The sequence below is a fragment of the Protomyctophum parallelum genome (genome assembly GCF_964188405.1).
Source record: "Protomyctophum parallelum genome assembly, chromosome: 8".
NCBI classification, from domain to species: Eukaryota; Metazoa; Chordata; class Actinopteri; order Myctophiformes; family Myctophidae; genus Protomyctophum; species Protomyctophum parallelum.
In genome coordinates, this window is record NC_139703.1 from 12,867,373 (window position 1) to 12,885,291 (window position 17,919).

Here is a 17,919-nt window from a genome sequence, read left to right on the forward strand (position 1 = left end):
TCAGTATTGGATATCACTGTTTTATATTTTATACGGTTGATAGTTTATTTTTAACTTTTTCCCATGCACATTTTTTTTCCTCCCGTTTTTAATCCAACGTAGACAAGTGTGGCTAGGCTGTGATAATGTCAGGGGTGGTATCATGGGCCACAGCATTTACCCTTTGCTGCTAGACTTTCACTGTGTTTACTTTTGACTTTTTATGTTGTATTTTTGTCTTGTAATAAACATTCAGATAAAAGGTGATTTGTGGTGTGTGTGTGTGTGTGTATTGCATATGTTCACGATAATGTCAGTCAGCAATTCACATGAATTACCATTTAGATTCTAAATGGTACTTCTAAAATGTAGATGTACTGTATAAGGTTATGAATACTACAACCAGGAGTTATTCTTTCACCACACCAGTTTCTGTTGTTCTGAAGGAATTTGAAGCTATCACGGTTCGAGACCAGAGAGAGTATAGAACCCAAATGCAGGACGACAGTCAGGAATAGGTTCAACACAGGGATAGGCTAAGAATAAAAGGACAGGAGTGCAAAACATAGGCTAATCACAGTACTGGTGAGACATGGCAGGTACAGAATTACAGGGCAGACAGGAAGGCCCAAACTACAATATAAATATCAATATATAAAGATCAACTCTGGAAATAAGAAACATGAAACACAAAACTACAAAATCACAGGAAAACAGTAAATTAAAACACTAAATAACTAAAAACCATGAAGAAACAAATGCAAAATGCAGAACATGTCACGGAATGTGACAGCTCTTGTGTTTCCATATTGATTTGATTTTCAATCATGGGTCGAGAAACTAAATAGGAAAAAAAATAATGTAAATGACTACATTGTGCTCAAGTGTCAATGTGCTCAATTGTCAAAGACAACACAAATACACAGAAGTTTCTCACAAGCGTTTCTTCTGGCACAAAAGCGCCAGAAGCAACACTTGCGCCCCTACTGGTACTCATAGTCATACTGGTGCTCATTAACGTCACATAGGTGAACAAACACATAGGTGAACACGGACATTGCTGTTCTTTGGAGTGGTTGCACAACCAAATATCGCACATGAGAAAGACTAATATACAAAGACAAAAGAAAAGAAAAGAGAAAACAGTGTGGAGTTCAGTTACCATAGCATACAGTATGGTCTGGCCTCTAATTGACATGAGTTCCCCCGTTGAAAGAGAGAAAAGCTTGAGGAGGTTAGGAGGGGATTTGTACTGCAATGGGGTTTAAAATTGTATAGGGGATGTGAAAGTGTCAGATTCAATCTAAGTTGTTAAAGTAAGTGATGAATGTCTGTCAATAATTTAAAAAATCACACCCGTGTGAACTGAGTGGTGCAACTCCCATCTATTGGTTCTCTGTATCGTTCCAATTTCTTCTCTGTATCGTTCCAATTTCACTCATGAGCACGTAGGAGTGGTTGCACCACCGCGTTCATGCACGGCACTACACACACCAATTTCTTCTGTGTCGTTCCAATTTCACGCATGCGCACACCACCCCTGCTCATGACTACACACAGGTACACAGGTACACGGACATTGCTGGTTGTAGGAGTGGTTGCACCACTCAAAAATGTATCGGTTGAGCCCCTGATTGTGAATTAGATTTTTTTCAATTTCAGGAATAACATAACATATTGTGGTCAATATGAGGTTGGCAGTGGTTTGCTACCTTTCCAGTTAAATAAGATTTGACGACGGGCAATGAGAGAGCAGAATTCGATCACACTATCTTGTTTAGAGGTTATGCGTAGGTCAGAAGCAGGCTATCTGGGGAGACGGGTTACATTGATCTGTAGTACCGCAGAAATTGTAAGAAAGAAATGTTCATGCATGTCCAAAACATGTTGTCATTTTTTTCCTATTTAGTTTCTCAACCCATGATTGAAAATCAAATCAATATGGAAAGAGCTGTCACATTCCGTGACATGTTCTGCATTTTGCATTTGTTTCTTCATGGTTTTTAGTTATTTAGTGTTTTAATTTACTGTTTTCCTGTGATTTTGTAGTTTTGTGTTTCATGTTTCTTATTTCCAGAGTTGATCTTTATATATTGATATTTATATTGTAGTTTGGGCCTTCCTGTCTGCCCTGTAATTCTGTACCTGCCATGTCTCACCTGTACTGTGGTTAGCCTATGTTTTGCACTTGTGTCCTTTTAGTCTTAGCCTATCCCTGTGTTGAACCTATTCCTGACTGTCGTCCTGCATTTGGGTTCTATACCCTCTCTGGTCTCGAACCGTGATAGCTTCAAATTCCTTCAGAACAACAGAAACTGGTGTGGTGAAAGAATAACTCCTGGTTGTAGTATTCATAACCTTATACAGTACATCTACATTTTAGAAGTACCATTTAGAATCTAAATGGTAATTCATGTGAATTGCTGACTGACATTATCGTGAACATATGCAATACACACACACACCACAAATCACCTTATATCTGAATGTTTATTACAAGACAAAAATACAACGTAAAAAGTCAAAAGTAAACACAGTGAAAGTCTAGCAGCAAAGGGTAAATGCTGTGGCCCATGATACCACCCCTGACATTATCACAGCCTAGCCACACTTGTCTACGTTGGGAAAAAACTGGAGGAAAAAAAATGTGCATGGGAAAAAGTTAAAAAATAAACTATCAACCGTATAAAATATAAAACAGTGATATCCAATACTGACATGAAAAACAGCAATGTTGAAAATGCAAAGTAAGACTTTTGGGGACAAAATATGCAATTACTGGGGGCGAGAGAAAAAGTAATAAGTAAAGTAATAAGTAACTAGTTACTTTTCTCAGGGAGTAATAAGTAGTGTAACTTTATTACTTTTTTAAAGTAATAAGTAATAGGTAGTATAATACTGTTTAAAATCGTATAAAATATAAAACAGTGATAATACTGACATGCTGGATTTACACTTGAGCGAAATCTCCAACAACCATAAAAAGACTGGGAGTACATTGTCTTATTGCTCCTCTACATACATGTCCTGTTTCATAGTGACACACACCTTCCCAGGCAACACCCTCAGAGGGAGATGGTGAATAGTAGAAATGCATGGAAATAGTTTATCAGTGAAAGTGTGTGTGAAGGTGTGTATGTGTGTGTTAGTGTCAGGATCGGAGAAGGACAGCTTTCCTCTGTTCCAGTCCAGCTGGACTCTGATCCTCCAGGGTTTCTGTTTCACTGAGAGTGCAGTCGCCGACCCCGCTGCATTTGCTGTGTATGTGCCATTCCTAAAGCCTAAACACCAAAACAAACCAGTAACTCCATTGTTTATCTGGAAAGACTCTTCTAACACCCCCAGTTCCCAGAAGTTATTGTTTCCAACTTCAATGTCCCAGCTATGAGTCCCTGAGTTAAATCCCTCAGAAGCCTGGACCACGTGCAGGTAGTCCGTGTTGGCATACAGCTCTTCACGCACATCATCATTGTACAACACACTGGTCAGATCATCAGACAGGATAAATCCACTAAAGGCTGTGTTGGGATCCAGGATCACAGGAGTGTAGGAGACAATCTCCTTCATCTTGACCCAGGTTCTGAAGGTCAGGTTGCCCAGGTGTTTGGCCATGTCCATCACTACTTTTGGAACTGGCTTTGGATCTGGCAGTGTGCGCTGGACTCGTTCCACTGTGGATTTATAGTTCTGCAGGAATGAGATGTCATCTGCCTCAACATCTCTGATGGTGTTGGAAAGAGTCACCATTTCTCTGCACAGACTCTCAATCTTTTCCATCAACATCTGGCTTTTCTGTTTCTCTTCCTCCCTCACCTCAGTGATTCTGACCTTCTCTTCCTGACGTAGGTAATCCCGAATATTCTTGAACTGTTTCTTAATCTGTATCTCAGTGTGTTGGGCCTGCACCTTAATGTATTCTGCTGTTTGATGATATCCTGCTTTAATCTCTTTAAGGCCCTCTAGTTTCTCCTCTATGGTCTTCAGTGATTCCTGAAGGTCCTCTTTGAGTTGTTTTGCAGATTCGTAAATGGGTCTGAACTTATGTCCTGCATGTTTTTCACAAACTTGGCACACTAGGCATGCCAAATGTTCATCATCCAGACAGAACAGCCTGAGTTTCTCATCATGTAGAGGGCAGAGAACCTCAGACATACATCTGTGACTTCTCTCCTCTAAGAAGTTCTCACACAGGTTATTCAACACCAAATTGATGGGAGGTTGATCTAGAGAGGAGTTTGTTTTGCAAACAGGACATGACTTGTTCTGTGATGGTTTTCCTGTCCACCATTGCTGCATACAGGACTTGCAGAAGCTGTGGCTACACGACAGGATAACAGGGTGTTTAAAGATGTCACGGCACACAGGACAGGTGAGTTCCTCTTCCTGCCGAGTCAAATAGGAATCCATGTTGCCAGTTACTTCCTCCTTTGGAATATCCCCTGCGGTTGACATGGCTGTAAATCACCAGTGTTGCGTTGCGTTCTGTAGGGGAAACAACAATGTTAGCATTATGAGTAGCAGTGGTGCTAGTAGTAATAGTTGTTTAATTACTAGTATTCATTATTACTGTTACTGTTAAACTTTCACAGAAATTAAGTTGGTTGACACTTTGTTTAAACTAAGTTGCACTTTACAAGCACCAGAATTTGAGCCGGATACCCCACATAGCCCTTCAAAAAATCACTGCAAGTCAAATTAATTAAGACAAGAATTGTGAAATCATAAACATACCTGATAACTTCACCAAGTCCAGAAGAGAGAAGTTCAGCTCTTAACAACAACACAAGTGACACCAAAGAAAACAGAGCCCTGCTAAATACTCACAGGGGGGGTCTGATGGTCCAATCAGAGTGGCGGGTGGGACACACCAACAATAGACAGAAACTGTACTGGAGAACTGAACGGGGGAACTCATGTCAATTAGAGGCCAGACCATACTGTATGCTATGGTAACTGAACTCCACATTGTTTTCTCTTTTATTTTATTTTGTCTTTGTATATTAGTCTTTCACATGTGTTGGTTCACCTATGTGACGTTAATGAGCACCAGTATGACTATGAGTACCAGTAGGGGCGCAAGTGTTGCTTCTGGCGCTTTTGTGCCAGAAGAAACGCTTGTGAGCAACTTCTGTGTATTTGTGTTGTCTTTGACACTTGAGCACATTGACACTTGAGCACAATGTAGTGCTCATCATGTTTATGAAATCCCATTTGTCTTTAATATAATTAAATGACAACATAACATGCAGAATGGCCCAAAAGTGGTTCTCAACCATGTTCATGTCATTGACCCCCAAATTTATGTGATGTGCATCCTCATTTAAAAAGATTGTTTTAATACTTAGTATACACTATACACATACAGTACTATACATACAGTGTGGCAATAGTTTCAGTTGAGTTTTTTTTTTACTCATTTATGGGCAGTGTTGGGAGTAACTAGTTCCACAGGTCATCATAATGAAAGCCTTAAGGTGGAAAGTCTGGTGACGCACCGTTAGGAAAACACACACACTTGCGCGTGAGCACACACTGATAGGTATTTTCTATGCATTTTGTATATTTTGTGGGTGAATGGTCAGCTGACTCCTTTGACCTTTTGATCTGGTTGCCCTGTGCTCCACTCATATGTAGACATTATCACTTCACGCTGTCTCAGCGTCTAGAACCCTGCATGTAACTAACCTTGAAGGCCAGGCATTCCCTTATCAGCTCGCCATAGCCGAGACTGCATGACAATTTATCCTTAAAAGCCGGGTGCCATGCCTGACCAACCTCTGTGCTCTTCCGGTTTAGGGTCTGTTGGTTGGCCAGTGATTGAATTCTGTATTGCCACGTCTACTTTGTTTCATTCTCCATTTTGTATTGAAGAAGTATAAATACACCATGCCATTTTGATACGGCATCGAGAGACCGCGTTGGACCGCCCCTGCGGGGTCGGTCTAATTTGTAAATTATCATTATGCTGTATGTGGATCTTGTTCTGTCTATCTGAATCAATATAAAATATGACTAAAACCCTCACTCTGAATGGATCTCGACTCTGTGACATTTCGGTATTTATAAGGTAATTCTCCTAAAGTAACATTGTTTATATTGGCTATTTACTTAAAGTATCCTGGTAAAAGCTAAAGTTAAGTATATATTGTAATTCAATTACTCCTAAAAGTATTTCCAGAGCTCCGGTGTTCCGGAGCTCTCTCAGCTCTCCGCTCTGCTGTCGAAGCTATTTATAGTAACTAATTTTATACAGTCCTCAGTGAAACATATGGTGGAAATAAACCCATCACACACACACACACACACACACACACACACACACACACACACACACACACACACACACACTGGTCAAATGTAAACAGTGTATATATTTTGTGTTGTATAGAGGGTATATGCGCCTGGCATCATCATACCCGGAAGTTATGCAGGAATGCCTACTGAGTGCATTAAATGATGTTTAACAACATTAAATTCACTTGTCACTCACTTTGCCACTTGATTTGGTGAGGATTTGTCTGAACTGTTGTCATGTTGTATAACTTGTATTACATACAGTATAATTACTCACATTGGGTGAACTATATTGAATTTACATAGCATGATTTGAACAAAGTGGGCAGGCTATTCAAATTGATATCAGATTAATTGAATTCCATTCTAATGAAATGGCCCATAGCTTAGTGCTGAAACAGTCCAGAAACTGGAAGGGAGAAGATTGATGACTGTTGATGGGCTTGTCTAGGTGTGAAATACACCCAGATGAGGAGAGACAATGTCTCAGCTCTTCATCATCATGACCTTCCTCTTTTATAATGTATACTCTTTACACGTTTAAGTATTTCTTTCATTTGTAGCATACGTACATTTCTTATATTAGTTTTATTGTTGAGGGGTGCTAGCCCCTCCCTATGTCCACTTGTCCAGCTTTTGGTGTTCGTGTAAAAATCCTAACACAAACATTAAATTAAATGTCATTGATATTGAATGGCCACTTTCAATATCCACTTTTTTCATTGTCCCAAAACAAACATGAAATGCCATTGACATTACATAAATTGTTATTGGCTGGAATGAGATGATGTATGATAGCGCCACTGTGATTTTATTACATTTTATTTGACAATCCATTTGTTTTCTCATGCCAATAAAGCTTAAATTGACTTATATTGGCTCAAATTCACTTTGCTGATTTATATTTAGCAGACCTGTGTTGCAATTAAGGCAGCTACCGGTAAATATGTTAATACATTATGATGTAAAATATATTGGATACATTTATCAGATCGAGAAAGCCACAGTTTGGTCAGTTTTCCAGAATAGTCTAGGAGGAATACTAGAAATATAATGGGTAAATACAGACTTTAGCTGTCTTACTGGAATTATCCATAAACTGTGTTTATAGAAAACTCAAAACTCAAATTAACAACTTTGAGAATTGTTTGACTATGCAGTGGTGTCAAGGGTTAAGTGGGGGCAGGGGCTATTAACCAACAGTTCTCCAGTACAGTTTCTGTATATTGTTTGTGTGTCCCACCCTCCACTCTGATTGGACCATCAGACCCCCTCTGTGAGTATTTAGCAGGGCTCTGTTGTCACTGGATGTCACTTCACTTTAATGTGTGTTGTTGTTAAGAGCTGAACTTCTCTCTTCTGGAATCTGGACTTGGTGAATTTATCAGGTATGTTTATGATTTCACAATTCTTGTCTTAATTAATTTGACTTGCAGTGATTTTTTTGAAGGGCTCAAATTCTGATTTACAGCTACTAGTACTGCTACTACTACAATTACTACTAAGGTTACGGTCACAGCTAACTTTGATTCTACCTAATGTGTCCAAGACTGACACTGTTTGTCTTTTTGCAATCGTTTTAAATAGGAATGGAGTGCAAAAAAAGCAGTATTAAACGAGATTAATAATAATGAATAATATAGTAATTAAACAACTTACTACTAGCACCACTGCTACTCAAATGCTAACATTGTTGTTTCCCCTACAGAACGCAACGCAACACTGGTGGCCATGTCAACCGCAGGGAATATTCCAAAGGAGGAAGTAACTGGCAACATAGATTCCTATTTGACTCTGCAGGAAGAGGAACTCACCTGTCCTGTGTGCCGTGACATCTTTAAACACCCTGTTATCCTGTCATGTAGCCACAGCTTCTGCAAGTCCTGTATTCAGCAATGGTGGACAGGAAAACCATCACAGAACAAGGCATGTCCTGTTTGCAAAACAAACTCCTCTCTAGATCAACCTCCTATCAACTTGGCGTTGAAGAACCTGTGTGAGAACTTCTTAGAGGAGAGAAGTCACAGATGTATGCCTGAGGTTCTCTGCCCTCTACATGATGAGAAACTCAGGCTGTTCTGTCTGGATGATGAACATTTGGCATGCCTAGTGTGCCAGCTTTCTGAAAAACATGCAGGACATAAGTTCAGACCCATTTACGAATCTGCAAAACAACTCAAAGAGGACCTCCAGGAATCACTGGAGGCATTAGAGGAGAAACTAGAGAACCTTAAAGAGATTAAAGCAGGATATCACCAAACAGCAAAATACATTAAGGTGCAGGCCCAGCACACTGAGATACAGATTAAGAAACAGTTCAAGAATATTCGGGATTACCTACGTCAGGAAGAGAAGGCCAGAATCACTGAGGTGAGGGAGGAAGAGAAACAGAAAAGCCAGATGTTGATGGAAAAGATTGAGAGTCTGTGCAGAGAAATGGTGACTCTTTCCAACACCATCAGAGATGTTGAGGCAGATGACATCTCATTCCTGCAGAACTATAAAACCACAGTGGGAAAAGTCCAGCACACACTGCCAGATCCACAGCCAGTTTCAAAAGTAGTGATGGACATGGCCAAACACCTGGGAAACCTGACCTTCAGAACCTGGGTCAAGATGAAGGAGATTGTCTCATACACTCCTGTGATCCTGGATCCCAACACAGTCTATCCTGGATTCATCCTGTCTGATGATCTGACCAGTGTGTTGTACAATGATGATGTGCGCGAAGAGCTGTATACCAACCCGGACTACCTGCACGTGGTCCTGGGTTCTGAGGGATTTAACTCAGGGACTCATAGCTGGGACATTGAAGTTGGAAACAATAACTTCTGGGAACTGGGGGTGTTAGAAGAGTCTTTCCAGATAAACAATGGAGTTACTGGTTTGTTTTGGTGTTTAGGCTTTAGAAATGGCACATACACCGCAAACGTAGCAGGGTCGATGACTGCTCTCTTGGTGGAGCAGAAACCCTGGAGGATCAGAGTCCAGCTGGACTGGAACAGAGGAGAGCTGTCCTTTTCCGATCCTGACACTAACACACACATACACACCTTTACACACACTTTCACTGATAAACTATTTCCTTTCATTTCTACTATTCACCATCTCCCTCTGAGGGTGTTGCCTGAGAAGGTCTGTGTCACTATGGAACATGACATGTAGATAGGAGCAATAACAAGAAAGAATTGTCCTCCCAGTCTTTTTATGGGTGTTGGAAATTTCTCTTAAGTGTAAATCCAGCAGGCTGTTTTTCATGTCAGTATTGGATATCACTGTTTTATATTGTATACTGTTGATAGTTTATTTTTAACTTTTTCCCATGCACAGTTTTTGCACATAATGCAGTGTGGCAGTGGCTAATCTGTAATAATGTCAGGGGTGGTACTGTATCATGGACCACAGCAACTACCCTTTGCTCCTAGACTTAGTTTCACTGTATTTACTTTTGACTTATGTTGTATTTTTGTCTTCTAATAAACATTCAGATAAAAGGTGATTTGTGGTGTGTGTTTTATTGGCATACTGTGTTCATGATAATGTCAGTCAGCAATTCACATGAATTACCATTTAGAATCTAAATGGCCCCTAAAGAATAGTTAATTTAAATATAAACTATTTTTGAGATGATGATGATGTATGATAGCGCCCCATACGGGTGTGATTTCATTACATTTGATTTGGAAATCCATTTGTTTTCTCATGCCAATAAAGCTTAAATTGAATTGAAAAAAAACAATTATGTGATACAAAAATAACACATTTATTGTGTTGGTTGTCAAATACATATCATGTCTTGGGTAAATTGACTTTACAATAATGTATTTTATTGTTACTTATATTGGATCAAATTACTGTGCTGATTTATATTTAGCAGAGCTGTGTTGCAATTAAGGCAGCTACCGGTAAATATGTTAATACATTATGAAGTAAAATATATTGGATACATTTATCAGATCGAGAAAGCCACAGTTTGGTCAGTTTTCCAGAATAGTCTAGGAGGAATACTAGAAATATAATGGGTAAATACAGACTTTAGCTGCCTTACTGGAATGATCGATAAACTGTGTTTATAGACAACTCAAATCTCAAATTAACAACTTTGAGAATTGTTTGACTATGCAGTGGTGTCAAGGGTTAAGTGGGGGCAGGGGCTATTAACCAACAGTTCTCCAGTACAGTTGTTGGTGTGTCCCACCCTCCACTCTGATTGGACCATCAGACTCCCTCTGTGAGTATTTAGCAGGGCTCTGTTCTCTTTGGTGTCACTTCACTTGTCTAAGTCTTTAATGTGTGTTGTTCTTGAGAGCTGAACTTCTTTCTTCTGGACTTGGTGAAGTTATCAGGTATGTTTAGCTGTTGGATCGATCGGTCCAGATTAATCAGTGTGTACAAGTTCTAGTGCAGCTTTTGCTCTTTGGTCTGGCTCTCTGTTTCTGCTCTGAGCAAATTTACCTTTTGTGCACACTTCACATGACAATTTGGAAATATCAACCTTGCCTTTAATTTCCATCCCCTCAGTTAGGGCTCAAATTCTGGTTTACATCTACTAGTACTGCTACTACTACAATTACTACTAAGGGTACGGTCACAGCTAACTTTGATACCTAATGTGTATAAGACTAGGTACTATGTTTAGGAAAGGAAAGGTACTATGTTTACCCAGGGTAACTGGACTAAGCTCAATAACTTGTTTACAGCCATGCCCTGCTCATAGAACATTTCATGGTAGAGGTTCAAAGACATTGTTTGTCTTTTTGCAATCGTTTTAAATGGGAATGGAGTACAAAAAAAAGCCCCATTCCCTTTGAAAACCATAGGCCACATATAAAGAATCAAAGTTAGTTTAACAGTATTAAACGAGATTAATAATAATGAATAATAGTAATTAAACAACTATTACTACTAGCACCACTGCTACTCATAATGCTAACATTGTTGTTTCCCCTACAGAACGCAACGCAACACTGGTGACTTACAGCCATGTCAACTGCAGGGGATATTCCAAAGGAGGAAGTAACTGACGACATGGATTCCTATTTGACTCGACAGGAAGAGGAACTCACCTGTCCCGTGTGCCGTGACATCTTTAAACACCCTGTTATCCTGTCGTGTAGCCACAGCTTCTGCAAGTCCTGTATGCAGCAATGGTGGACAGGAAAACCATCACAGAACAAGGCATGTCCTGTTTGCAAAACAAACACTTCTCTAGATCAACCTCCTATCAACTTGGCGTTGAAGAACCTGTGTGAGAACTTGTTAGAGGAGAGAAGTCACAGATGTATGCCTGAGGTTCTCTGCCCTCTACATGATGAGAAACTCAGGCTGTTCTGTCTGGATGATGAACATTTGGCATGCCTAGTGTGCCAAGTTTCTGAAAAACATGCAGGACATAAGTTCAGACCCATTTACGAATCTGCAAAACAACTCAAAGAGGACCTCCAGGAATCACTGGAGGCATTAGAGGAGAAACTAGAGGACCGTAAAGAGATTAAAGCAGGATATCACCAAACAGCAAAACACATTAAGGTGCAGGCCCAACACACTGAGATACAGATTAAGAAACAGTTCAAGAATATTCGGGATTATCTACGTCAGGAAGAGAAGGCCAGAATCACTGAGGTGAGGGAGGAAGAGAAACAGAAAAGCCAGATGTTGATGGAAAAGATTGAGAGTCTGTGCAGAGAAATGGTGACTCTTTCCAACACCATCAGAGATGTTGAGGCAGATGACATCTCATTCCTGCAGAACTATAAAACCACAGTGGGAAAAGTCCAGAGCACACTGCCAGATCCACAGCCAGTTTCAAAAGTAGTGATGGACATGGCCAAACACCTGGGCAACCTGACCTTCAGAACCTGGGTCAAGATGAAGGAGATTGTCTCCTACACTCCTGTGATCCTGGATCCCAACACAGTCTATACTGGATTAATCCTGTCTGATGATCTGACCAGTGTGTTGTACAATGATGATGCGCGTGAAGAGCTGTATACCAACCCGGACTACCTGCACGTGGTCCAGGGTTCTGAGGGATTTAACTCAGGGACTCATAGATGGGACATTGAAGTTGGAAACAATAACTTCTGGGAACTGGGGGTGTTAGAAGAGTCTTTCCAGATAAATGGAGATACTGGTTTGTTTTGGTGTTTAGGCTTTAGGAATGGCACATACACAGCAAACGTAGCAGGGTCGGCGACTGCTCTCTTGGTGGAGCAGAAACCCTGGAGGATCAGAGTCCAGCTGGACTGGAACAGAGGACTGAGAGGAGAGCTGTCCTTCTCCGATCCTGAAACTAACACACACCTACACACCTTTACACACACTTTCACTGATAAACTATTTCCTTTCATTTCTACTATTCACCATCTCCCTCTGAGGGTGTTGCCTGAGAAGGTCTGTGTCACTATGGAACATGACATGTAGATAGGAGCAATAACAAGAAAGAATTGTCCTCCCAGTCTTTTTATGGGTGTTGGAAATTTCTCTTAAGTGTAAATCCAGCAGGCTGTTTTTCATGTCAGTATTGGATATCACTGTTTTATATTGTATACTGTTGATAGTTTATTTTTAACTTTTTCCCATGCACAGTTTTTGCACATAATGCAGTGTGGCAGTGGCTAATCTGTAATAATGTCAGGGGTGGTACTGTATCATGGACCACAGCAACTACCCTTTGCTCCTAGACTTAGTTTCACTGTATTTACTTTTGACTTATGTTGTATTTTTGTCTTCTAATAAACATTCAGATAAAAGGTGATTTGTGGTGTGTGTTTTATTGGCATACTGTGTTCATGATAATGTCAGTCAGCAATTCACATGAATTACCATTTAGAATCTAAATGGCCCCTAAAGAATAGTTAATTTAAATATAAACTATTTTTGAGATGATGATGATGTATGATAGCGCCCCTCACGGGTGTGATTTCATTACATTTGATTTGGAAATCCATTTGTTTTCTCATGCCAATAAAGCTTAAATTGAATTGAAAAAAACAATTATGTGATACAAAAATAACACATTTATTGTGTCGGTTGTCAAATACATATGTCTTGGGTAGATTGACTTTACAATAATGTATTTTATTGTTCCTTATATTGGCTCAAATTCACTGTGCTGATTTATATTTAGCAGAGCTGTGTTGCAATTAAGGCAGCTACCGGTAAATATGTTAATACATTATGAAGCTACTTTCCGTGTCAGGATAAAACACCAAATAAGCTTGGCTGTTTTTGTCATAGCCTACATTACAAAGACACCCTTTTCACATCGTGAATCCAACTTTTTCTTGTCTTGCTTGTATGCATAGCATGGGGACCCAAATGTTCTCATTCTCGAAAGGTTTGGCTTCTTTCCTGTCAGCATATAATATGGGGTCTGTCCTACACGCTTGTTGAAACACCTATTTCGAATAACAGCAGCAGTCATTACTGCATATGTCCACAATTCTTTTGGTAAATTGCACTCAATCAGCATGCATCTGGCCATTTCAAACTGTTCTCCAATTTCTTTCAGCTCTCCCATTCTGAGCTGAGGTCTCATGTCTGATGGCATTTTTGCTTAACAATGCTTGAAACAGACCAGAAGCATACTCGGTAACATTATCTGATCGAATGCACTTAATTTTCCCATAAGGTGAAATGTCAGCAATGTATTTCTCTGTAGCTTTGACTGTGTCACTCTTAGATTTCAAGAAATAAACAAAAGTTGCTCCTGAATAGTCATCAGTAAATGCTAAAGTGTATTTGAATCCATCTTTATCCGTTGGATCGATCGGTCCAGATTAATCAGTGTGTACAAGTTCTAGTGCAGCTTTTGCTCTTTGGTCTGGCTCTCTGTTTCTGCTCTGAGCAAATTTACCTTTTGTGCACACTTCACACTTCACATGACAATTTGGAAATATCAACCTTGCCTTTAATTTCCATCCCCTCAGTTACATTCTGCAATTTCAACACATCTTCGTAGTTGCCATTTCATGCCACGTTTTGATATCATAACACCCATGACAACAGTATTTAAATAAAACAGCCTGTGATGTACCTTAATGTCGAATGTCGTACCATCTTTGTGGATGAGCTTGTTCTGTCTCTCTTTGAAGATGACTCCGTTGGATGTAGCTGCGTTGACTGAGAAAATGTCTTGGGGAAAGGATGGAACATGTTTTGTTTGTAATCTTTTTGGTTTTATTGTGTATACTTACCAGTACTATTTGCAACACTTGCTTGTGAGCAACTTCTGTGTATTTGTGTTGTCTTTGACACTTGAGCACAATGTAGTGCTCATCATGTTTATGAAATCCCATTTGTAAATAAAATATAATTAAATGACAACATAACATGCAGAATGGCCCAAAAGTGGTTCTCAACCATGTTCATGTCATTGACCCCCAAATTGACGTGATGTGCATCCTCATTTAAAAAGATTGTTTTAATACGTAGTATACACTATACACATACAGTACTATACATACAGTGGAAAGTCTGGTGACGCACCGTTAGGAAAACACACACACTTGCGCGTGAGCACACACACACACACACACACACTGGTCAAATGTAAACAGTGTATATATTTTGTGTTGTATAGAGGGTATATGCGCCTGGCATCATCATACCCGGAAGTTATGCAGGAATGCCTACTGAGTGCATTAAATGATGTTTAACAACATTAAATTCACTTGTCACTCACTTTGCCACTTGATTTGCCACTCAATCTTACATTCACTTTATGCATGCGCATACCCTTTATTTTCTATTTGTATTATTATGCCAAAGAGACTCTGCTCAAACATGTCAGCCTCTGATGTGTTCATATATCAGCTCAATAATTAATTAAATTATAGTTATAATAATACTATATCACTGACTATTTATTTTCATTTACACTTCACTTATACTGACATTTTGTTCCTCCTTCAAAGTAGCAAACTGACTAACGATCTCTTTGAAATCGGCATGTTCCTGCTTCTTTGTGGTACACTTTTCGGTCCCTCTGGACCTTCTTCAGGCAGTTCTAAAATATATTTTCTGGTGAGGATTTGTCTGAACTGTTGTCATGTTGGTAAATGGTAAATGGTGCATTTATATAGCGCCTTTATCCAAGGCGCTTTACAGAGATTGTGCATTACATTCACCCATTCACACACACATTCATACACCGATGGCAGCGGAAACCATGCAAGGCACCAACTAGCACATCAGGAGCAATTAGGGGTTCAGTGTCTTGCTCAAGGACACTTCGACAGTAACTCTGGGGGAGCCCGGGTTCGAACTGGCAACCTTACGGTTACCATCCAGGCACTCTACCCCTGAGCCACCGCCGCCCCCCAAGTTGTATAACTTGTATTACATACAGTATAATTACTCACATTGGGTGAACTATATTGAATTTACATAGCATGATTTGAACAAAGTGGGCAGGCTATTCAAATTGATATCAGATTAATTGAATTCCATTCTAATGAAATGGCCCATAGCTTAGTGCTGAAACAGTCCAGAAACTGGAAGGGAGAAGATTGATGACTGTTGATGGGCTTGTCTAGGTGTGAAATACACCCAGATGAGGAGAGACAATGTCTCAGCTCTTCATCATCATGACCTTCCTCTTTTATAATGTATACTCTTTACACGTTTAAGTATTTCTTTAATTTGTAGCATACGTACATTTCTTATATTAGTTTTATTGTTGAGGGGTGCTAGCCCCTCCCTATGTCCACTTGTCCAGCTTTTGGTGTTCGTGTAAAAATCCTAACACAAACATTAAATTAAATGTCATTGATATTGAATGGCCACTTTCAATATCCACTTTTTTCATTGTCCCAAAACAAACATGAAATGCCATTGACATTACATAAATTGTTATTGGCTGGAATGAGATGATGTATCTGAATTGGCTCAAATTCACTGTGCTGATTTATATTTAGCAGAGCTGTGTTGCAATTAATGCAGCTACCGGTAAATATGTTAATACATTATGATGTAAAATATATTGGATACATTTATCAGATCGAGAAAGCCACAGTTTGGTCAGTTTTCCAGAATAGTCTAGGAGGAATACTAGAAATATAATGGGTAAATACAGACTTTAGCTGTCTTACTGGAATGATCCATAAACTGTGTTTATAGAAAACTCAAATTAACAACTTTGAGAATTGTTTGACTATGCAGTGGTGTCAAGGGTTAAGTGGGGGCAGGGGCTATTAACCAACAGTTCCAGTACAGTTTCTGTATATTGTTTGTGTGTCCCACCCTCCACTCTGATTGGACCATCAGACCCCCTCTGTGAGTATTTAGCAGGGCTCTGTTTTCTTGGATGTCACTTCACTTTAATGTGTGTTGTTGTTAAGAGCTGAACTTCTCTCTTCTGGAATCTGGACTTGGTGAATATATCAGGTATGTTTATGATTTCACAATTCTTGTCTTAATTGATTTGACTTGCAGTGATTTTTTTGAAGGGCTCAAATTCTGATTTACATCTACTAGTACTGCTACTACTACAATTACTACTAAGGTTACGGTCACAGCTAACTTTGATTCTACCTAATGTGTCCAAGACTGACACTGTTTGTCTTTTTGCAATCGTTTTAAATAGGAATGGAGTGCAAAAAAGCCCCATTCCCTTTGAAAACCATAGGCCACATATACAGAATCAAAGTTAGTTTTTACAGTATTAAACAAGATTAATAATAATTAATAATATAGTAATTAAACAACTTACTACTAGCACCACTGCTACTCAAATGCTAACTTTGTTGTTTCCCCTACAGAACGCAACGCAACACTGGTGGCCATGTCAACCGCAGGGAATATTCCAAAGGAGGAAGTAACTGGCAACATAGATTCCTATTTGACTCTGCAGGAAGAGGAACTCACCTGTCCTGTGTGCCGTGACATCTTTAAACACCCTGTTATCCTGTCATGTAGCCACAGCTTCTGCAAGTCCTGTATTCAGCAATGGTGGACAGGAAAACCATCACAGAACAAGGCATGTCCTGTTTGCAAAACAAACTCCTCTCTAGATCAACCTCCTATCAACTTGGCGTTGAAGAACCTGTGTGAGAACTTCTTAGAGGAGAGAAGTCACAGATGTATGCCTGAGGTTCTCTGCCCTCTACATGATGAGAAACTCAGGCTGTTCTGTCTGGATGATGAACATTTAGCATGCCTAGTGTGCCAACTTTCTGAAAAACATGCAGGACATAAGTTCAGACCCATTTACGAATCTGCAAAACAACTCAAAGAGGACCTCCAGGAATCACTGGAGGCATTAGAGGAGAAACTAGAGGACCTTAAAGAGATTAAAGCAGGATATCACCAAACAGCAAAATACATTAAGGTGCAGGCCCAACACACTGAGATACAGATTAAGAAACAGTTCAAGAATATTCGGGATTACCTACGTCAGGAAGAGAAGGCCAGAATCACTGAGGTGAGGGAGGAAGAGAAACAGAAAAGCCAGATGTTGATGGAAAAGATTGAGAGTCTGTGCAGAGAAATGGTGACTCTTTCCAACACCATCAGAGATGTTGAGGCAGATGACATCTCATTCCTGCAGAACTATAAAACCACAATGGGAAAAGTCCAGCACACACTGCCAGATCCACAGCCAGTTTCAAAAGTAGTGATGGACATGGCCAAACACCTGGGAAA

At 39.7% G+C, this 17,919-nt stretch overlaps 2 protein-coding genes across 2 annotated transcripts; one reads left to right on the forward strand and one right to left on the reverse strand.

Annotated features, from left to right (window-relative positions):
• Window positions 1-2,982: 2,982 nt before the first annotated feature.
• On the reverse strand, window positions 2,983-4,431 carry LOC310863695 (E3 ubiquitin-protein ligase TRIM35-like; the record flags this gene model as incomplete). Its single annotated transcript, XM_083772192.1, has 1 exon — window positions 2,983-4,431. One exon carries the CDS (start codon window positions 4,429-4,431, stop codon window positions 2,983-2,985), a length of 1,449 nt encoding a protein of 482 aa, XP_083628318.1.
• Window positions 4,432-8,004: 3,573 nt separating this feature from the next.
• LOC310863696 (E3 ubiquitin-protein ligase TRIM35-like) lies at window positions 8,005-9,438 on the forward strand (the record flags this gene model as incomplete). Its single annotated transcript, XM_083772193.1, has 1 exon — window positions 8,005-9,438. The coding sequence occupies one exon, from the start codon at window positions 8,005-8,007 to the stop codon at window positions 9,436-9,438; it is 1,434 nt and encodes a 477-aa protein (XP_083628319.1).
• Window positions 9,439-17,919: the final 8,481 nt, after the last annotated feature.